Here is a 22,300-nt window from a genome sequence, read left to right on the forward strand (position 1 = left end):
CCAATTAGCACTATGAACATTTTAAGATAATGGTATGTTTATGAGTTAATATGCTAAGGCAAACATCTAAAAGTATTATGCAAATTCAAAGCAGCAAACACAATCTTTACTGTATCTCATGTCCACATTTGCACTGAATATCTTCACATCCTGTCCTTTACTAACACGCTGTTACCAACAAGTTTTCCAGTTAAAGATCATCTCATTAATCCCAAGCAGCTAAGCATCATGCTTTGATTGATTCAGTAAAACAGATCTGCAGTAACTGATAATGAAACCTCTTTAATCCCCTCTTCCAAAATAACAAGTAAAATGCAAGCGTTCAGAATTCAGAAAAGGACAGTCAATTCTTATCAAATTTTCACTTTTCTTCTTTCTATGCTTAAAAAAGCATCCTTTCGATGCAGAATGCGCAATTGGTCCTACGCAGCTCTTACCTCACTTGTATCCAATAATAGGTACTCTGTCTCTTTTTTAAGGTATTTTAATCAGGCATGTAAACACGTTTTATTCTTTGATGCTCTTTCATTCAGCATCATTAATCCCCAACATGAAATCAATAGACTTAAAACATTTAATCACGCCAAAATGCAACATACAAATCCACAAATGACATCAGCTCATCACCCACACTGAATAGCTTGCAAGCTGGAAACTCTGCCTTCTTTTTGCCTTGGGAATCAGAAAACTCTAAGCTAATCTTTCATTGAAGTAAACAGATTCTCTCTCCAAGTATCTGCCACTGGGCAAAAAAAAGATGTTGATATACAAAACATGTGAATTTCTGTTTGCTCTGTCATCTTTTTTCATGCCTTGCGGTCACATTGGCTTTACGAGAAACACTTGTTTTACTGCAACCTCTTGACAGTATGTATGTTTGAAAAAGTTTAAAAACAATTACAGTAACTGGGTTACAGAATGTACTGGAGGTGCAAGGGAAGGGAAAAACATTTTTGCAGTTGTTTATTTTCATTTTTTAATAGCACACATTGTTTCTGTGCTTGAAAAGAATGCATAAGGGACAGCAATCACAGTTGTTTTTTTTCTTTTTTTCTTTTTTTTTAAGAAGAAAGAAGATAATTTGCTCTACCTTATATATGATTTCCAAAGCCACTGGGATAGAGAAAGTGACAAGAAATGCAATAATGGAGCAGAAATTGTGACTGAGATTCAAAAATTAAGGACAGCCAGGCCCATGTAAAAGGGCAGAAACAAACAGGAAAAAGGGATACTCTAAATAACGGAGTAACATCTCTAATTCTACTACATTAAAAATGACTTATAGCTTACTCATTTCAAAGAAGAAAATATAGTTGAGGAAGTGAAATACATATGGAGAAGTGTGAAAAACAGCATACTGAAACCCTGATTTGGGAGGCAGGCACAGAAGTCTTCCTAAGTCCATGACCACATTCCCACCCACTGTCCATGAACAGTCCCACACAGCATTCCCCTAAACTCATGAGGTTCTTCACTGTTAAACTGGAGCTTCTTTAGGTACCAACCAGGGTGATACTGATCAAGTGTTGTATTGCAGCCTTGCAGTCAGGTAATTCAACCAGGGAAGGAGAGACTTCTGTTGTAGGTCCTTCTCAGACAGAAGACTGATTCAGCATCTTGATCACCCCAGGAATAATCTGGCTATAAGGACTTGTGGTTTCCTGCTTGAGTGTTCATGTAAGCAAACTACTCAGCAACCACGACTGTAAGAACAACAAACCGAAAAGGTTGGGCAGAAACCTGGACACACAGCTCCAAAAGGGGGATGGTGATAGCTCTATTTCATTCTGGCCTAATGTTGCTTTAGAGAATGAAGCCTACAGTCCCAGTCTTGTTCATGCTCAGGTAGGATTCAGGCTCTTCTTACCTACTTTCCTTTGCAACCCATCACTTCTGTGCTCTTGTCTATACAATAGCCCATATTCAGCAAAAAGTGAGGTGAGAGAATCCACTACTCCTCCAATACCTCATCTGATAAGGTCTGTGCCAAGGATCCCAATGATTAGAACACCCCCATGATGCCTGGGCTGAGAACCTAAACCTCAGGTCTCTCTCTCTGTTGATAAGCTAGTTAACAAAGCTTTCCTGCAGAGGTGGGAATACTGCTGCTGCTGCTGCTGCCAGCTTGCTTTCCAATAGAATCATCTCTGCTCCATTATTGTCCAAAAAGAGCTATGTGGCCTACCTCCGAGTGAAACAGATGCTTTCATTTCCTATTGCTTGTATTTCATTTCCTATTTCTTATTTCCTACTCCTATATAGTCCATAATAACTTAGGTAATGTAACCAGGCTGTATTCCTATGGAAACACTAACATCCCTTAGGCCATTAGTGAAGAGGAGTACACACCTAAACCAGATTGGTAGGGTCTCCTTTTTGATTGCTCTTGAAACATGCAATGGGAGAATTCAGGTGTTTTTCCTCACCCTACAAAGATTAATCTTAATATACAGGACACAAACCTACTTTATATCCAAGTAAGGCAAAAGTGCTATCTATCTCCTCAAGTGTTAGTAAAGTTTCCTGTGTGTCACAGAGATACCAGTACCTCCAGTGTAGCACAACGTACTTTCACTACAGCTGAGTGAGGGAATGAAAATTAGTCATAGCAGGTATGACTAATCTGTACTTTATTGTAAGTATCTGGAGTCTCAGTAACCTCCTGAATCTGCAGTTTTTCCCACTGAAAGTAATGTTTATGCACCAAGCTGCATGGAGGAAAAGATGTAGATTAGGGAATTACTTCAAATGCTTTGGCTATCCTAGATGCATTAATTTTTCACCACCTCATTTATAGAAAGAAAAAGACAACTCAACTAAAAACCAAACCAAAAAATCTAAGGTAAAACTAAAGTATGTACTGAGGACATTCCACATCAAGTAAAGAGAAGATTAAGTATCTTCTTCTGGCAGTGCTTTTAATTATTACCAGTAACATTCTATTTATTATCATCATCATTGTTCTTTATCCTTTTTCTTTAAAAAATTATTTGGATTGTCTCCCTAAATGTGTGTTATTTTTCTGTTCGACAGACGCCAGGTTCACTCATGGCTGAAAGTGAAGTTTAGACTTAAGAAATATATTTTTTTAAAGCCTGTGCTCTGTAGTTACAGTTTGTTCCCAGAGATGAATTGCAAGTACAGACTTGGGCCTTACATTCCTGCTAACTGAATGGGAATCCTAACAAGTGAAGGAGTACACTCTGCAATGCTTCTTTTCTTTTTGAAGTGGTGACAAAAGAGAACTACTGCTTCAAGTTAGCCTTACAAATGGCAGGAATAAAACAGAAGAGTGCAAACATCCATCTTTGAATAGCAGAGTCAAAGCAAACTAAGGTGAAAATGGTGTCCAGCAGGGTAATTCAGATCTGGAAAGTCATCCAACTCCATAGCAGCTTGACCCTAACACAGCCCCAAAGGCAGTGCTACAGCTGCCAGCTACACAGCTAGCCAAGCAGAGGTGCAAGCCAAGAAGCCAGCCACGAACCCACGTGCCAATACAGGAAAGCTATATTCCAGAATTTGGCATCTCCAGCTGCCAAACATCTCCCATCTGGCTGAGCCTGCGGAACATGGTGTTAAAAAGAAGAACGGGGTAAATTAACACAAAAGCAAAAGCAGTACCATTTGCAAGACACCAAGGAAGAAAAGGCACGTTGTGCCCACTAACATCTGAAACTCACATGTGATAACACCAGTGAAACGGCAGATCGGCGCACTTCTGTCTCAGGGGAAGCAGTACGGACAAAATGCTCAACATTTTGCAGGAAAAGAGCAGTTAGACACGTATGAATTGCAGCAACAGTACCAGCTTGTGGCCATCCACATTGGTCAGCAGATGCAGAACATTCGTGTGGAACAGGTTTTGAGTAAAACTTACAGCTTTTAGTAGATTTCACGAGACCAACAGAAAAAGAAGCCTACAAATAATGTTTCTTCAAGACTTCATGATCCATTCTGTTCCCCTGCTACCACAAAAAAAAAAAAAATCAAGTATCTAAGAATATTTTTGTACTTTCACAACTGGAATACCATAATTTAGACCATAGTTTTATGGAAGAGTAATTTTCTTGAAATTTAGTGAAAAAGATAACTTTAGTAACACCAAATTGAAAAAAAAAACCCCAAAACTAGGCAGGCATGAAATTTCATTCAAATGAAATACAGACACTCACTAAGCTGTACTTAATTGTAGCACAATTCACTTCTGACAAGCAGTTACTGCTCCTAAACTGCAATAGTGCTATACTCCAAGAAGCAAGACCAGCTGTGAGGAATATTCCTAGCAGAACAAGCAGTTTTAAGTGCACCATAAGAATTCATACTTTCAAATGATACACTAACTGAAATATTCATCTTATTGGTCTCATTTCCACCTTTCACTCTAAAGACAGATCCTCATGGCCTAAATGAGATTTGACAGTTGTGAATTTCCTGAATAATTTGGTCCTTTATCTTCCATAGAAGACCTTATACCTCTCTTACAAGTTTCTGGGTTTAGTACCAGCTATTGGCCTCAACAAAATATTATATTTCAGACTCATTTCATTTCAGTCAGAGCCAACAAACTTTTAGTGTTTTAGAACTGGTACATGAGAGAGCTTATGCCATCTTCATCTACATCTAACCATGAATGTTATTCAGGAGGCCTCATTAGTAGGAGCTCTTATTCACTCTTGTGATATGTGTAAACTCTACATGTATAAATTCATGAGCAATGCTAAGAAAAGAGCAAAAAACTGACAACATTCTCAAGACTCCTTGAAAATGCTTCCTACAGAATAAAGGCTAATAGAATTGGTGATTATATAGATTATTGCTGATTTTTGTTAAAGTAGCCTTGCATTCAAAACAGTATCTGAAATACAAATTTATTCTAGAAATACAACATTTTGGGAAAGTAGTGGGCTCTTCATTATAATTTCTGAAGTTGCACTGATAAATTCAATCAGATCAAAGAAAATTCTAAGGATTTTTTTTCTTTTTTAATAATCTTATAACCTCTATTTAATTTCCACAGAAACCTTAAAAGCTTTGTACAGGCTTTAACAGAGAAGTTGCTGCTGCCTGCTGCTGCTTTGAAAATGTTTGAGTAATAAGAAAGTGCACAGTTTTAATATAAATATACCAGTTGTAATGCAATTAACTGCAAATTGGAGTAGATTTGAGGAACGATTTCTGTATTCGACTGCTCATTAGCAATCTGAAAGTGTAATTGCTCTTAAACGTACCGTCTTCTTAATTTCATTACGAAGTTTAACTCTACTTATAAATGTGAAGAATTAAGTTTATTCTGCAATTTAGTTGCTTATGCTGAATGTGTGAAGTTGTTTTTCCTTCTGTACTCTACATAGGAGGGCCCATGGATTACTAAGAGTAGATAAAGCAGTGAGCTGATGTGTATACACTTGTCACATGACAAACATGACTGCAAAGGAATCTTTTCAGGGGCCAACAAAACAAACAAATGCAGGGGGAAGAACAAATAAGCAAGCAAGCACACTAAGAGCAGACATTTCATCGCACACTACTTTAAAATCCAATAAATCAGCAGCAACAAAGCCAACAAAAACAAGAACCCTATCAGAGTTGGTACATCCCTTCTGTCATACAGTATTTCTGCTTGGGCAAGTGAGGTGAACCCAAAGCACCTTATGGTATCACAGCTCTCACTGAAACCTTCCAGTCACTGTCCCCCCACTGGATTTGTATATTAACTCTAAAGCAGGGCATCTACTAAGGCATTACACAGCAAGGTTTTAAAATTTTGGCATCCTTGAAAAACAAGCAAGGAGGTATTTGCAAAGATCTCTTTCCTACATTCACAGCTTTGCTGGTGGACTGTTTCATGGTAACTGGCAATGACCCATTATAACCAGCTATGTTGATTCACGTATATTTCATTACTCAGTTTCAATAGACAATTTGAGCATTTTTAACTGCATTATCAAACATCTAACAGAATATTTTCTTTTTTTCTGGTTTTGTATTCTAGTCATTGGGATTTTGATAAAAAACTCTGCAGCTTTCCCATGATGCACACCATCACCCTCCCAGCCCTAGAATATTAAAAGCAATAACACAAACCAACATTAGACCTTGCCTAGGCCTGCATATTCCCCAGCCCTGACATTAAGAGGGAAAAAAAGCTGAAAAGCACTGCTACTAGATTTTGTCAATAAAACAGAACATTATATAATACACAATAAAATGCTTCATACCTGGAGTTGAAAAAACGAAAAGGGTTAACAGCTGACCTGGCACAGCCCCACATGCTCTCTCTGGAAATTGAACACAGACAATTAGGAATTTTAAGTTACCCCAAACAATTGCAGGGGACTTAGACAAGCTTGAGGAACACTTACTGCAAAGTACACACATAGCCTCAGTGTGGAGGAGACTTTCAGATTTTCCTATTCACTTAAAACTGCTTCTTCAACTCAAATTGCTCTGCAGAGGTCCCAGCTGGTGCTAAGCAAGTCATCAGGAGCTCTGCCATTAATTTACATGGGAGCAAAGTCAAAGCTTAAGGGCCCAGGTGTCATGTAGTGGTAATTCTGGATCATGGTAGATCATATTTTCTCATTAAAAAATAATCAGTGACCAAGAGGTAAACATTAACGAGAACCTAGAGCAGGCAGACATTGCACAAAGAGAAAATAGAGGCTGGAGCAAATGTCCACTCCCAGAATTCTGCTGCTTAAGTAATATTATTCCCAACACATCAGTGAAAAATCAAGCCTTTTACTTAAAACTGAGATTCCAGGGAAAATAGATAATCTTCTAGAATATTATTTGGAATACTGCACAACACAAATATATGACATCATAGCTGTATAAACTCCTATGTTGGGATTTGGACTACATGGACTGCTCCTTTTCACTGACAGATTCTGATGTGCTGCATGTGCTCAAACAACAAGCATCATACAGCTGGCTTAGGAAACAGTTCCACCAGCACATTAGGGAAAACAGAAAAGTAAAGCCTGTAGAAAGCCAACCTTGTGAATAACCCCCTTCAGTCCTTCTCTCTGTGGTTTAGACCTCAAATGTACCAAGAAATTAGTCTGAGGCCAAAGCCCAAGAAACTAGTAAAAATATTAGAATAACAACATGAATCACAAAAATATTCTAGCACACCAGCAGTTGAGTGCATTTGCACTGGAAACATTCTGGGTCCTTCATAATGCTCAATTAAAGTGGCCAGCTTGGCACAGCAATTGTTGAAAGTGAAAAGGAAAATTTCAAAGCAACTTCTCTTGATTTATATAAGTGCATTTTCCATTTGCCCTTGGAAACCTACAAATAATCCATTTTCTCCCAAGATTTTGCACTGAATCTTTCAAACCCCTTACATGCTTCAAATGTACAGTAAATATTAGTCTTCTTTACTGCTTGTTTGATTTTGCCATTTGGTAAATGTTACATTTCTGATAATGACAGAAATCTGCTATCAAGATGACAAAATGACGTAAAGAATTTTTGAAGTCTAAATTATTAGCTCTCTCAGAGCCTGACACTGCTTTTTTCCACCCTCTTTTTCAGCTTTCTGTGTATATTCTTCCTTCTTCAGAAATGTCTCAGGTAGCTGTCCCATGGCATCACTAGATACAGATTCTATTTCACAGTTGTACCTAATCAGGGGGCATTGGGACAAAATCTCCCTGACCGCACCAGCCCTCAACTGAAATCAATGTGCAATGGAAGAATGGCAACTGGAAACCATAACATTGACCATTCTCCCCCTTGTGAATTAATTTATAATTATATCTGTGTCTTATTGGGAAAAATAGTTATTCCTACAGTTGTTACAAACAGCAACACATTAACCAGAAGTCATGACTCTAAATTTTGCACATTTTTCATAAAAGTCCCTTTTTAACAGCTAAGCAGTAGGGGCAGGCAAAAATAATGTTTGTGAGGATGATAAGTATTTGCATGCTAAATTTTTGTCAGTGGGACAATTAAAACTCTGGTTAGAACCTTCAGTATCCAGGCACTGAAGCGAAAGACACACAGACATCTTCCAACCAACCTCACAGACACCTAAAACTTCCTATGTTCTTCTCTGTCTGGCCTGAAAGCCAGATGGCAGTGGCCTTCCACCCAGCCTCTGCTGTCATCTAGAAATCATGGAGAAAAACACACAATCCTTGCCTCTGGGCCTTGAACCTTATCTGTGCTATGAAAATGGCTAAACCACACATGACAACATGGATTCACCATAAAAAGAACCTGTAATAGTCACTTCCAAATCCAAACCATAAGTGTAGGAGGAAAAATAAGAAGGAAAGGATGTGTAGGACCACTCCTGGATATCTTTTGTATCTTTTGCATCCTACCCTTGTGTTCCATTATTGGCAAACGTAGGTATCTGGCTTTCTGAGTCAGTACTCTAACAACTAGGTCTTTATGCCAGACGTGGGTGGCTGTACCACTGCTGCCACTGGCCATCACATTTTCAGAGAGAGAGGAGGCTGGTAGGAAGAGGACAGCATGCTCTGGGTTTTAGAACAGGCAGAAAAAGGTAAGCTCAGAACAAAGTACTTGATCTCTTATTTTTCACAATGGAAAGTTGGGAACTTAAGCCTTTTTTTTTTCAAACTGTACTTTAATGAGCAACTACATGTCAGAAGCCCAAGCTCCAGAGAGCAGAGATAGCTCATAGTTAAGTGGCTGGCAGGTAAAGGAAATTGGTTGCTTTGCCCATTGAACTTCAGAGCATTTAACTCTGTTGACTGTACTGTGGCACCGTTGATGCCTTGTGTAGATGCTCTGAAACACTGCTGGAGCCAATCACCTATCTTATAACCTTGCAATGCCTCCATCAGACCTCCCCCAAAGCAGGCAATTAATCTCAAGTGCCTGTGCTGTTACATTTCATGTTGGTTCTGGGTACCTGTAGTATTTTACGTGTTACAAGCATAAGGGGATAGCGGTACCTCCATGCTGTGCAGTATGGCATAGAAAAGGATGAAAAGGCTGTACCTGTTACAGAACTGCACGTATTTCGTAGTTCTTCTCAAGCAAGAGGAAAAACATGTTTTATTTTGATTATGCCTTAGTAGTGGCTAAGAATCTCAGAAAAGATGTGGTGATACAGATAGCAAGTACTTCAGAAGCAGAAATGTTGAGTGCAAAAGAAAACATAGACTCATATATTGGTATAGGTTGGAAGGGGCCTTAAAGATTCTCTAGTTCCAACCCCTCCTGCCATGGGCAGGGACACCTTCCACTAGACCAGGTTACTCAAAGCCCCATCCAACCTGGCCTTTAATACTGCCAGGGATGGGGGCAGCCATGAATTCTCTGAGCAACCTGTGCCAGTGTCTCACCATGCTCAGAGCTGATGGATTTTTTTCCTAGTATCTAATCTAAATCTCCTTTTTTTCTAGCTTAAAGCCATTCCCCCTTGTCATATCCCTACCTACCCTCGTGTAAAGTTCCTCTTCAAATTTCTTGTAGGCCCCCTTAAGATTTTGAAAGGCTGTTCTAGGGTGTCTCAAGCCTTCTCCAGGCTAAACAAGCCCAACTCTCTCAGCCTGTTCAGCTGTGTAAAGAATTTTCAGCAAACAATTTATTAGACAACATTATCCTGTTACTCTGCTTTTGAAAATTTGTGACTGAGATTTTGGTCATTATTCCAGTTCCTCCTGGGAACTTATTTATAAATGGTTTGACTCTTTGGCCATCATAAGCAATTGGTCACAGAAATGGCAATGGCCATCAGGTCGTAACAGAATCACCTTGGTGACTTTTACGTGAAGCCATCTGTCTGACAGCACTGTGTGTCTCTGATTTATCGCACAGTATTCCAGCCCTATGTTAAATATTGCATTTTTAAAGCAGAAAATTGAGGGAGATACTCTGACAGGACTGAGATTCCCGCTGCCTCTTAACAAGTACATAAATGCAAGTATTTCTTTTGATGCCTGCTGGCAACTTCTGGTCATTTCCAGGTTATTTCAGTTTCCAGGCTCTGTTTGCAAGGCTGGAGATTTCTGCAAGTAGCAGATACTGTAGACAGGCTTTAGAATGAGCACTTTCTAGGGCAGCCTCTGACCTCAGTACTTACCAGCCTGCTCCACACTGCCTCAGCTTAGTGATACATGCAAGGCAAGAGTGCTTTGGCCAATGCTACCTCCTAGGATGCACTTCCTTATTTTCTGCCTGCCTCAGTTTTTGTATTTCCTTGTACCACTGTGTCCTGTTGCAACTCAGTATATCCCAGAAGGGTAAATAAATAAAAGCATGCTCATTCTTCACACATCTTTGGTTTGTCACTGCTAAAACAATGAAGGTGCTCAGTTTGACTCTGAAACTTACAACTATCATCACTTCTGATGCACCTCAGGAATAGATGCTATTATCTCAGCCATTGTATTGCTTTATTCCTTGTTTCAGCCTTCAATTCCTTTCATTTTGGCTAGAGGAATGTCATAATGTGTGGTAACTTTAAGCTACAATTATCCTTTTCTCTGTGTGTCCAAAACAGTAACACTCATGTCCTCAGTCACATACACATAGAGAACAACACCTCCTTGGTACACAGGCTCAAGACAAACCACTTCCATATCCATCATTCAAGAACTTCCTTTCACTCCTTTTCTATCTCCAGTCTAAAAAGAGCTTGCTATGAGAAATTAAATTGTGTTGGAGTTACTATTAGTGAAAAAGGACTGAACTAAGGAAGGGGAAAACACAGCACTATCTTTTCCCGTTGCACAGGAGAAAGGAAAATGGCAGAAAAAAATGTGGTTTGCTTATGTTTTTAGATTCCTGTATTCACATGCTCACCCAATTATGCCTTACTGAATAGTGTTCCTCTATTCATAGTGCCCTCCTTTGCACGGTTTATGTACCTGTGACCTACACAACCTTTTTTGTGATTTTGCATGCACTGATCTAAACATTCAGGAACATTTTTCCATAAATCAGTATAAGCACTGCTATTAAGATTTAATTGTGCTGCATGTTTGTCTGTCAGAAAATCACAGGAACTGCCTTATGGAAAAGGAAAGATAAAAACTTATCTGATCTAGATAATGAAAAAATAAGTAATTTTGGTTCAAGTGACAGCAGAGGACAATGCTCCTTCTTCTTATCAGTAAGTCAAGGTAGCAGTTCACTGAGATAGTTTTATTGTGCCTTTTTCTGGCACTGTTCTGCTATCTAATCCACACTGATGAGCATTTGCTACGGCTCTGAATTTCTTAATGCACAAAGCTCTGCCCCTGCTTTCTGTGCTGATTTAGAAAATAAAAACAGAAAAAGCTGAATAACAAATCGCTGGGGAAACAGATGCCAAATAGATGTACAAACTGCTAACTGGGTAGTAGTAATGCATAATGTTATTTATAATTCATTCCTCGGTGTCATGCTCTTTGAGCAACTACACAATGCCAACCTCCCTATCAATAAAATGCATTTCACGTACCTAACCATTAATGACTCAAGCTTCACTTTGGAGCAACACATTGCAGTGGATTAAGCATGGGACTAGAAGGCAGACGTCTCTGATCCCAGCTCATCCTCTGTTTTGCTGTATGGCCTTAAGCAAGTCACTAACCTGCAGATAATTATAATATTTGAACACACGAGAGACCTGTACAATTTAATTAGTTAATGTTTGCAAAGCCCTCCAAAGATAAAAAAATGCTATATGAATTATAATCATACACTATTGTTTCGAGGCATTTTCTTCCAAAGCACATTTGTGTAAACATGTTTAGTAATGCAAAATCCCAATAATGGCAAAGTTTGATAACCACTTGGAAATGATTGGCACTTCGTAGAGTAAAATTTAAATTAATTAACAAATACTGTCTATTTTGTGAAAAGATAATTATAAGAGACTATTCAATATAGACACTGAACTGATGCAGGGAAACAAGATCTTTGGAAGTTTGCTTGTGACAGATAAAGGTAATGAAAGAGACATACATAAAGGTATCTATGAATCCATACATGTTACAGAAGCCTCTCTTACTGCACCATACTGGTCCCAAAAATACTCTAAGTGTTAAGTTACTTCTTTTCTTTTTAGCATCCAGACTTTTGCTACAGTTTCAGCGTTAATTATCAGACCCAATGAAGTTAATGGTAAAACTCCTCTGGACTTTACAGAACCAGGATTCCTTGGTTCTTCCAGCTTATTATACACATAATTTAAATATCTCTCTCAGGAGAATGTTACTTCTAGCAATGGTGTGGTAAAGTATGTATTGAAGAGCAATGCCTAGGACTTCAGAGAGATGCAAGAGAAAAAAACCCAGACATCCTAATGGCAATTTGTTCTTGCTTTAGATCTACTCAACATTCATGGTAATTTACTGTTACAGGGGAGACAGGAAAATATAATTTTGTGTAGACCAAGCTAAAAGCATTTCTATTTTCAAATTAGCTTTCTTCAGGAAACAATTTAACAATACCTCTATCTCCTAATACACTGTCATTTAAGCAATAGCATCCTTTTGAAGCAGACAGTGATGTCAATTTCTTTGTAGAAGCTCCTTTTGATTTACAGTTGCTGCCTACCTGGACCTTGTTCCTAATGATTGCTGGCTGATGGGAAATCTGTTATCCTGGCAAAAAGCTCTGGGATTTATACCACTGAATTTCCATACCAAAAATCCTAGAATCTGTGTGCATGCACAGAACTGCATCCTTTGATTTTACTACCCAACTGCCAGGCTATTAAACCTTTTTACAACAGGCTTGTTTGGATTACTAAGACCAAAAGCTCAGAGTTAGTGCTAAAGAGCAATTCTCAAAGGTATATAGGGCTTTCAAGCTCTTGCAGTAGAAGTCCTTCGTACAGCTTTAGGCACATGTATTTTTATATACATTAACAGAATTCTGAGATTTCAAATTTTGCTTGAAGAAAGTTTATGAAGTGCTATATAAATAAACTGTAGAAGAAGTCAGTACTTCAGAAAGTTATCTGAACTGCATGTAGGTAGGAGAAATCACACCTATAGTAGCTGCCAGACCCAAAGCATAAATGTATTGGTTAAGTTTCTTCTTGAGTCACAGACTTCTGGCATGGCCTCAGAAAATCACAGAGGGGGGCTTCTCATATATAACTTCAACAGTGTTAAGTTCTATCATGACTCTCCCTAAACTGTTTGTCCAGGGTCCTTATAAATAACCACTGGAGAAGGCAGGCACCTCCAAAAGGTACATGATCACAACTGATGAGATGAGTGGACCTAAAAGTATGCACATCTCCCCTCTGGGGGAATCTAGAACCCTGGAGCCTAGCTTTTAGGTAGATTACATTGTGAGAGATGACCCCTGCTGCAAGGATACGTCCAAACTGGACTAAGAAGGAGAAAAATAACTGTTACAGCCAAAACCAGGACATCAGTACTGCACAGAGGCAGCTGAGACACAGCACACCTCTGTCACCTCTATAGTGCCTTTGGATCATTAGCCAACTTCCAACCCAGCAACACTTTTCACTACAGAAACCTTTTCTGCCACAGGATATATATCTGAGACAGCTGACAAAAACACAAAACTAGAACACAAATATCCCTGAAATAATGACAGTGGAGGCATCAACAGCAGTACACGACTGCTTGCTTACAGGGCTCTATATAACCAGTGTCTTTCACTCATGTATCTGCACACACACCTCCCTCTATTAATGTTTAATGACTCAGTTCAGTTTGTAGAGTGACTCTGGAGGAAGCTGAGAAGCCCCACTGTGTAACAGCCTGTGGGGAGATGGGAAGCCCATGGGCAGTTCTGCTTTCTTAGTGTGGAGTCCAATTTCTCCCATGAGCATTACAACAACTGTGTGATCTTCTGTTCTACAGCCTCAATGCAATGGGAAAATTCATCCCAGACTTGGGAAATCTTCACAAGAAAAGTATAATTGAAACTGATGTATTCCCCCAATTTCGTTCTAGATCAATTAGCATTCTCCAGTGAAAAATAATGTTTTACTGGGAAATTCTGCATCAGCACTTGTCCGTTCTCCACATGTAAAATCCCCATCCAACTGTGCCAGTTTTAAAATGAGTACTTGCTCATGGAGGGCAGATGCACCAGAGCAGAGAGGAACAAAATTCACACAAGTACTGTCAAAACACCCTCACTTACATTTCTTGGAGACTCGCGACAAAGTATTTTTGTCTACAGGTAGAAGAAAAAACTGAGCTGAAAGTTCCATAGAGTGAATAGCACACCAAGAGTAATCATAGAATCATAGAATAGTTAGGGTTGGAAAGGACCTTCAGATCGTCTAGTTCCAACCCCCCTGCCATGGGTAGGGTATCACAGAAACATGTTGAATAGAGATGTGCAAACAGTAAGATGAATGTAATTTGACACTTTATCATAATAATTGGAAATTATTTATCATATTTATCATAACTAATTGGGATGATTGCAGCTGAAGCAGGAAAACAGAAAATATCAGCGCAGAAAATGAATGGTTGATGAGAATGCAGTTCTAAACCTCAGAAGAGATAAAAATCAGCCACAAAAGCTGATTTACACTGAAGAAGAAGATGGAGAAAAAAACTGATCCAATGAGAAAATATCAAGACTTGAAAAATACATACCTTTAAGACTACATTGGTACTGTAGCTATGCTGCCTGTCTGCTGAGGAATTTCTTTCTCACTATCTTCCACTGCGTTGCAATAACGCAAACCATTCTATTCTAGAAAAGCCAGCAGAATGTAAAAATAAAGTAACATGATCACATTAGCATCAATGTATCAATTGCAAAGTGTAGCCAACGAGAATGGGGGTAGGGTCAAAGCCCCTAATCTCATTTTCTTGCAAGCACTCAGCGGCACCCAGCTCAGCGCAAAGAAGAGTTCATGCTAAAGGTCACCACAGTCACATCCAAACGACAAATGACATTTCTATGAATTAACTGCAGCTGTAACTATAAGTATTCAGGATTTCCTCTCTCTCTGTTACCCCAGAGAAACAAGAAGCTACCTTAAGCTTCTTGTTTATATACACAGTTCATATGCACAGTCCATCTATTCCTTGACGTTATTTGAAAGATAAAGATGGTTTTGGCAAAGGAGCTTCCTCAGCCTACAACCTCTGAGGAAAAAAATCTATAGAAAGAAGCAGGAATTTCTGTCTCTTTGGATTTTCCCCAATATACTAAGAGTTCATGCTAAAAATCACCCTCCGCCTCTCCCACTTCTGCCCTCAGCCTCTGCAAGCAGGAAATCTTACCTTGTGTGTTCAGGGAGAGAGAGCTGCATGCTGTAAAATAACATACTTTACTGCACAAATGTGTAGGGAAAGAAGGAGATGACTGTCCTGTGCAGGGTTTCCTTATTATGTACCATGGAGATGGCTCCCAACCCCACTGTATCAGGGCTGCCTAGGGATTGAATGGCTGCAAGGCTGAGGAAACAGCATGCTGCCTCTGAGAGAGGCCTTTAAAAAGTTTTACTGGTCTTCTAGGGCTTGACTAACACCCTTTTCTCCCTTGGCTTCATAAAGAGTTCTAGAGCGTGTCTGAGATTTGACCCTGAATATATGATGCTATACTTGCTGTGTAATAAGCATTCGTAGTGTCAGGCATAGTGGCAAATCTGCTCTTTGTTAGAGAGCTACATGTCAAATCGAGTTTGTAAAACATGCTACAAAAAGGATGAAATGCTGCTTACAATGCAAAGCCCACTGAAATCTACATATTGCTGCAATATTTATTATCAGCCAGAGCATATTATCTGAGATTAATAAATTATTCTTAGTCTATATTATGGTAAGGCACAGCAACTGCCATAAAGCAGCACTGCCACATAAAGAAATTTCATCAAAGTACCCTGCTTGAAATAACGACTTTGTTTATCTATAACTTTACATTATTGATTGGGTTTGCTGAGGAAGGACTTATGAAGTCATTCCGAAAGAACTACTGAGAAGTCTGGAAGCTCAGCCAATATAAAGCTAGCAGCAAGAAGGCAATTTCTCTGAGAAAAAATGGTCATACTTGGTCATTTTACAAATATGCAAGCAATTACATTCTGCTTATGTGAATAAAAACTAATGCCAAACATGTGGCTCTTAGTGTCTGATTGTTACAATTTTTATTGGTAAGGATTTTTTTCTTGTAAGACTTTAGTGGACCAGAAACAAAGCAGCAACACAGATGCCTTCCACTTTTAGAGGACGTGAAAAGCAAAGCTGTCATACAGGCATTCCGAACTGTCCTGTGACCCAGCCACATAGGGGTAATTTCCACGACAACAAGCTTAAAAATGGCTGTATTAAAACAACAGTTCCTCCCCAGACACCGGTAAGTTAATTTCCTTCAGCTTGTGGTTAAACCTTGGTATTGCTAACTCCACCTGGCAGATTTAGATCCAAGAGAAGACGTGGAGCATTCAATATTGTCCTGTCATTCCCAGCTTCTGGCACGCTGACTCCCCAGTCAGGTGCCATGGATTGCTGTACCCTCACCTCACACCAGAGATCTGCAGTGCTGACACATGTGTCCCAGGCAGCTGTCTGCACTGTCTGCAGTTAATGGAGAGGAACAGGAGCTCACGGGCTTGAGTGCTTCTCTCCCTCCCAAAATTAGACAGCTAGGATAGGTCAAATGAATTATCGCCTGGACACACCACCTGCTATCTGGTCCATATGCAGGGAGGCAAGATAATTAGCTTGGATGAGACACCTATGTTGCAGATATCTAACTAAGCAAGATGTATCCTGAATCCCACAGATAGTGCACAGGGAAGTCAGGAGCCTCACCAAACCAATCCCCCACAGGGTATTTGAAATTGAAATCTGAAATTCGAATTCAAATTTGAAAATTTGAAATTTTCTCCTCTTTGAAAATAGGCAACAATAGGCAAATATATATACATACATATATATATATTTATAAATCTTATGCAGGATAATTTAAAACATGTCTGAAAAGCAACCAGGAGAAGGTTGCACTTGCCACCAGCACCTGCAAATTGGGCTTGGCATTTTGTTTAACAAAGACAAGACTGCACAACAGCAACTGAAGGAAAGGAGGCTGCTATCCCTTTGGAGGTACCACGCTCTACATCCGAGCCAGTATATGCAAGAAGTTATTTTTGTTAGTAACTGCATAACTGCTCACAAGGAAGAGCTTACAAGCTCACTTTAGAAACAACACACTCTGTGTGACAGTATTCTGGACTCTGAGGTCCAGCCTGCCTCATTTCAGCACTTAGCCTAGACCTACGCTTTACCGCCTACTGACGCACTCTTTCTATGCATGCCCCTATGCTGCCCAGTACAGAACAGTAGGTGCCTTTCCACGTCCTCAGAGGAAATTCCTGCCTGCTAAGTTTAGATTCTAAAATTGAGCACACAGGATCTCCCTTTGGAAGGCTTCAAAGGCACTTTCCTCTCTGCACCAAGGGTACGTAGAATGCGGACTTTTATTTTGGACTGCTTTGCTAGATGTCTAATATTAAGGTATGCTTTAGATACCCAAATACAGAAGAGGGTCTGCCTGTGAGGCACTGTATTACAGACCGCAAAAGAAATGGATTGAGTGAATTTGGTATACTGTGCTAATGTCTCTTTTCAGCTCAGCAGCTGTATGTGTGGTGTCTGTGACTGAGAATGAAGTCAAGAAGAAGACAAATTGCAGATCACAGTCAAATTAGATTTTCCTAATGGGGCTTTTGAAATAAACTAACAGATTACTGTTTAAATAAAACCCATAACAAGGATGAGTTGATGTTATATTATTAAGTTGCTTAATTTAATTCTGAAACTCCAGAGCCAGCTAAGTAATATTCCAACACATTTACCTTCACAAACTGTGGAATGCATTGTGGAAAATCTAAAATGCTTTTCATGATTTGAACAATTCTCTAAGTGTTGAAGTAATATCAATCACAGAGAACAGTATCTGCCTGCCAGTTGTGCAGTAGAAGCACTTTCTAGTGTCGCGTGCTTCCTTTTCTCATTAATTAGACAGAACTATTTAGTGCAAAATCACAATGGGTTGTTTTACTTTTCTGGCTTATAATGTGTGCTATAAACTGAGAAAAGAAATACTTGACACTTCAAGGCCTTGTGCTGTAACTAGCAAATTCAAAATACGTGTGAGGCCTGTCTATCAACCAATAGTGTCACTAGTAGAGAAATCTTCCCTTCCTTTATCACCTTTATGCAGAAGGGGAGCATGTCAATTACAATGAAAGCCAATGCCCTGCCTTGCCCATAGAGACCTCCTTCTCTGCTTAAGGGGAATACATAGATTTGAGGATCACAGTTACTGTGCTTGACTAAAAGATGAATTAGTAGATGTCTGGTGAAAACACAAAAAAGCAACTCCTCCTCAAACACAGCTTGGAAAAATTGGTGCTTTTGGCTACTGATGGCCAGGAAAACAAAGCAAAATATAAATACTTTTTAGATACCACACTAAGACATCAAAAATTCATTTATAATAAATTATATAATAACAATGTCTAATGGCATTTACTACATCCCTTCTTATTTAATAATGTTCAAAATGTCCGTATTTTGAACCTCTCAGATAAAGTAATGTGCTTTGTGGCTCTAGCACAGGCTTCAGTGCCTGGAGGCTCTAGTTCTATTTCCAGCTCTGCTTCAGACCTACAGGGTGACCTTTACGCATAACCTCATTTTCCTCACCTATAAAATGAGGATATTAATACTTATTTACCTCACAGTTGGTTCCCTTCCAGCTGCTACAGTGACTGAGCAAGCTCATGCATCTACAGAATTGCTAATGTTCATGATGAACTGTTCCTTTTTTTCCTAAACAAGCAATGCAGACATTAAATTAAGAACTTATTGGTGTGTCCAGTGAGTAAAAGTACACAGAAAAATAATAGCAACGGATAAACTGTTCAAAGTCCCTCACCAATTTCCTTTCAGTGACACAGTCCTTCAGGAGAAATGTAGTAGGTAGTTCCTAATAGACAGACATTAGAATGAACTCCTTGATGCTGCTTTCAGTCAGGAAAAAAATTAATGTGTTTTTGAGTGAAAGCTTGACTTGGACTCCCTTTGAAGAGGACATAAAAACACTGAAAGCTCTGCAAGTAAATAAAGGGGAAGTAACAATTTCATTATGAAACTTTACCTAATAATGAGGGCACACAGAAAGAAAGGAAAAGAAAATCAGAGAGAGACAAGAGATACATCCATCTCTTCCTAAAGGGAACAAAGATACACAGAAGAGAGGCTGGCAGGTATGCTGACCCATGGATGGGGGGACACCCCTGCCATGCCGGAACCTCCTTCAGCCTGGGAACACCTTGGCAACACTCATCTTGCTCTGGGAATATGATACTTACTCTTGTACTGCTCTGGCTATGGAAAGCGCTGTAGATCCAGTTTCATTAACGCTATCTAAGGTCACATTTGGCAGGTCGTCATCATCACTGTCACTTTTAATTTGTCTGGGAGATAGGCCTCGGGGGTCCATTTGTGCTGGAAAGAGACATATAATGGATTAATATGAGAGTGCTGAAATTAATATCCTCCCAGAACAACATCAGGGCACACAACACATCCACTTGCTTGGGCTGGGCAGCACCGCTTGCACTGAGCTTCCCAAAATCAGGTGACAGAATGGCAAAGTCACCTCACGGTGCCACAGCATCTCCAGCAGCATGCAGGTATGTGAACAGGCTACACCAATGCACACGGCAGACCTGAAATAAAGCTGCACATGTAACACCGATCAAAAACCAAGTTTACCCTCAAGTTACTTACTCCACCTGTCTTCAGAAAGTGAAGGGAAAGGGCTACATCTGCTTTGTATGACACAGGACACTTGGGAGTAAAAACTGCAGCAGAACTTCATGAGCAGTGTTTCATTCATTCATCATGAGATACCAGGCTGGGACCCATGTCGCCCTACTCAACTCAAAAAAACCCAGTTATCCTGATTTCTGACTCAATTCAACACCAGCGTCAGCCTCTGAAGAAGCCTTCCCTCCACAGTCACATGTAGCAAAACCACTGCACCTAACTAATAACTTTCAGGTGACTGATGTCACCTAGGCTTTCACAGATTGTTTTTAAAAGTCACACAGACCCAGGTCTTATGAACGCCTGAAGACTGGGAACTGCAGGATTGCTTTGTCCATCCACAGCTTACAGTACCCATAGTGTATGGCAGTGGTGCTGGCAGGGGTCTTTATGAGGAGAGGCTGGGGCTGCCCCGTGCTGGACACAGACGGTTCCTACCATCTCCAACCAACCCACTGCAGGGCATGGCCGAACCCTGCAGACAAGGTGGTGGTGACTCAGGGAAAAACATATTTAAGAAAGGGCAAAAAAAATGCCACACAGGCAGAGTGAGGAAGAAAGTAAGAAACAGCCCTGCAGACACCAAGAAGGGATGAGGTGCTCCACAGTGGAGCAAAGATTCCCCCGCAGCCCACGGAGAGACCACAGTAGATCAGGCTTTTCTGATGGGAACCGCAGCCCATGGGGGCCCACAATCAAGCATGGAGAAAGTGTGAGGAGAAAGGAGCTGTTTGGATTGACCCCAACCTCCATTCCTCATCTCCCTGCAGTGCTCTGGAAGGGGGAGACAGAGGAGCGGGGAGTGAAGGAGCAAAGTTGAGCCTAGGAAAATAGTGCGTTGCAGGCCGTGGTTCTCACCATTCTAATCTATTTTTAATTAGCAATAAATTAATTTTCCCCATGATGAGCCCATTTTGCCTGCGATGGGGATTGGTAAGTGATCTCACTGTCTCCATGATCTCAGTGGCCCCATGAGCTCTTCCACCTCATTTTCTCCCTCTGTCCTGTTGAGAAGGGGAAATGTGAGAGCATCTGGATGGGCATCTGGCAGCCAGTCAAGATCAACCCATCAGAATGATGGTTTGTGCCAGAGAGACAGGAAAGGAGAGGAGAGCAGAAAAGCAGGCTACCTGCCTCCCCTCTTACCCTGGCTGCTGCCCTCCAACGGGAAGAAAGCACAGCCTGTGTATGGGCAGGGGAAGGAAGCTGGGAGACGGGCATGTGGGGACTATGGGGCACATGTGTGACCTGGGGCAGTCCCGACAGGAAGTGGGGGGTTGTTGGTGTCATAGGACAAACCCAGAGACAAGCTTCGGAGGTGACACAGAGAAAGAGACATTCCTCCTTACTCATGAAATACCGCATAGGATTACTAAGTGCTGAGAGATACTGAAAGCAGATGGACTAGAGAGCAAAGCTGGAGAGCTGCCTGGCCCTGCAAGGGAGGCACGGGAAGGGGAATGACAGGCAAGGAAATTTGTTTAAAAATGTGCTTATTTTGTTTGGTCAGGTGAAACGGGAATCCAAGAATGCTTATTTAAAGAGCTAACTCTTGCAGTTTGTTAGCTTGTGCTCTCCAGTACTGCAGTCTCAGAGATGGACATTTTCTAGGTCTTGCAACATGTTTCTCAAGATAGGTAGCTGTCATTGCTACTCAACTCTGCCTAACCACAGCCCTGGATAACAGTTATCAAGGTATCTCAGGCTCCCTTTAGAGATCACGAACAGTTCAGCAAGCCTACAGCTCAAGAGCAGCACCAAAAGTCGCAGTAAAGTTTCCTGTTTTGCCAAGTTTCTCATGTTACTGTGCTCACTAGCTCTAGAAAAGAGATGGCGTCACACTGGAAAATGGGAGGACTGTAGATACTCCAGGAGCTGCACAGCCGTAACAGCAGCACTGATGGATAGCTGGGCTCTTGAAAGGAAAGCACTCCCAAACGTGTGATGACTCAAAGGAAAGTTGGTCTTAATTTATGTCCTAGCTGTGAATCACCTCTGAGGAAAAGAACAGTGAGTGATTATAAATGCCCTTCAGCTGTATTTTGTTTTGTGTTTTTTAGATGAAAGAACCTCATAAAGAAAATACTATTAAAATACATTCAGTAAGCTGATGGAACAGCTCCTTCTGGAAGCACAGTGCATTTACAGATGCACAGTATGTCTTGTTTGCTTTCTACTAACACAGCTTAGGTGCCTCAGTAATGCTGGCTACATTTGGGTTGCTTATTATTCCTTCATATATAGTGAAGAAAACAACTTTTGCTTATCAAAGCAGAGTATTGACAATGAACAATAACCTGCATGAGACAAACGTACAGCAACTTAGATATTGTTCAAAACATTTAATTGTCTTAGGCAGAATAAGCACCATTCTGACTGTGTTTCTTAAAATCAGAACTTACACACAATGGTATTTGATGCGTACCTGAGCATTAGGGATAATCCAGTATTTGATTCAACTGAACCACCCAGTCAGCTGATTTAGCCCAAAAACCTCTGCAGAAAAAAAGTGCTACTTCTGCCTTGTTCTCTAATAT

The 22,300-nt window shown here is 40.2% G+C and overlaps 1 protein-coding gene across 2 annotated transcripts in view; it reads right to left on the bottom strand.

The window, feature by feature from the left end:
• Nucleotides 1-22,300, bottom strand: part of KLF12 (KLF transcription factor 12) — a 244,941-nt gene that overhangs the window by 51,062 nt on the left and 171,579 nt on the right. Inside the window, exons 5-6 of one of the 2 annotated variants that reach the window (XM_034074350.1) lie at nt 19,304-19,439; nt 6,222-6,281 (exon numbers count right to left, since the gene is read on the bottom strand). In XM_034074350.1, the coding sequence (XP_033930241.1) occupies nt 6,222-6,281; nt 19,304-19,439 (196 nt within the window). The remainder of the gene's footprint in view (nt 1-6,221; nt 6,282-19,303; nt 19,440-22,300) is intronic. The other variant, XM_034074351.1, reaches the window with a different exon arrangement.

Source organism: Melopsittacus undulatus, chromosome 2 (assembly GCF_012275295.1).
Source record: "Melopsittacus undulatus isolate bMelUnd1 chromosome 2, bMelUnd1.mat.Z, whole genome shotgun sequence".
Classification (NCBI taxonomy): domain Eukaryota; kingdom Metazoa; phylum Chordata; class Aves; order Psittaciformes; family Psittaculidae; genus Melopsittacus; species Melopsittacus undulatus.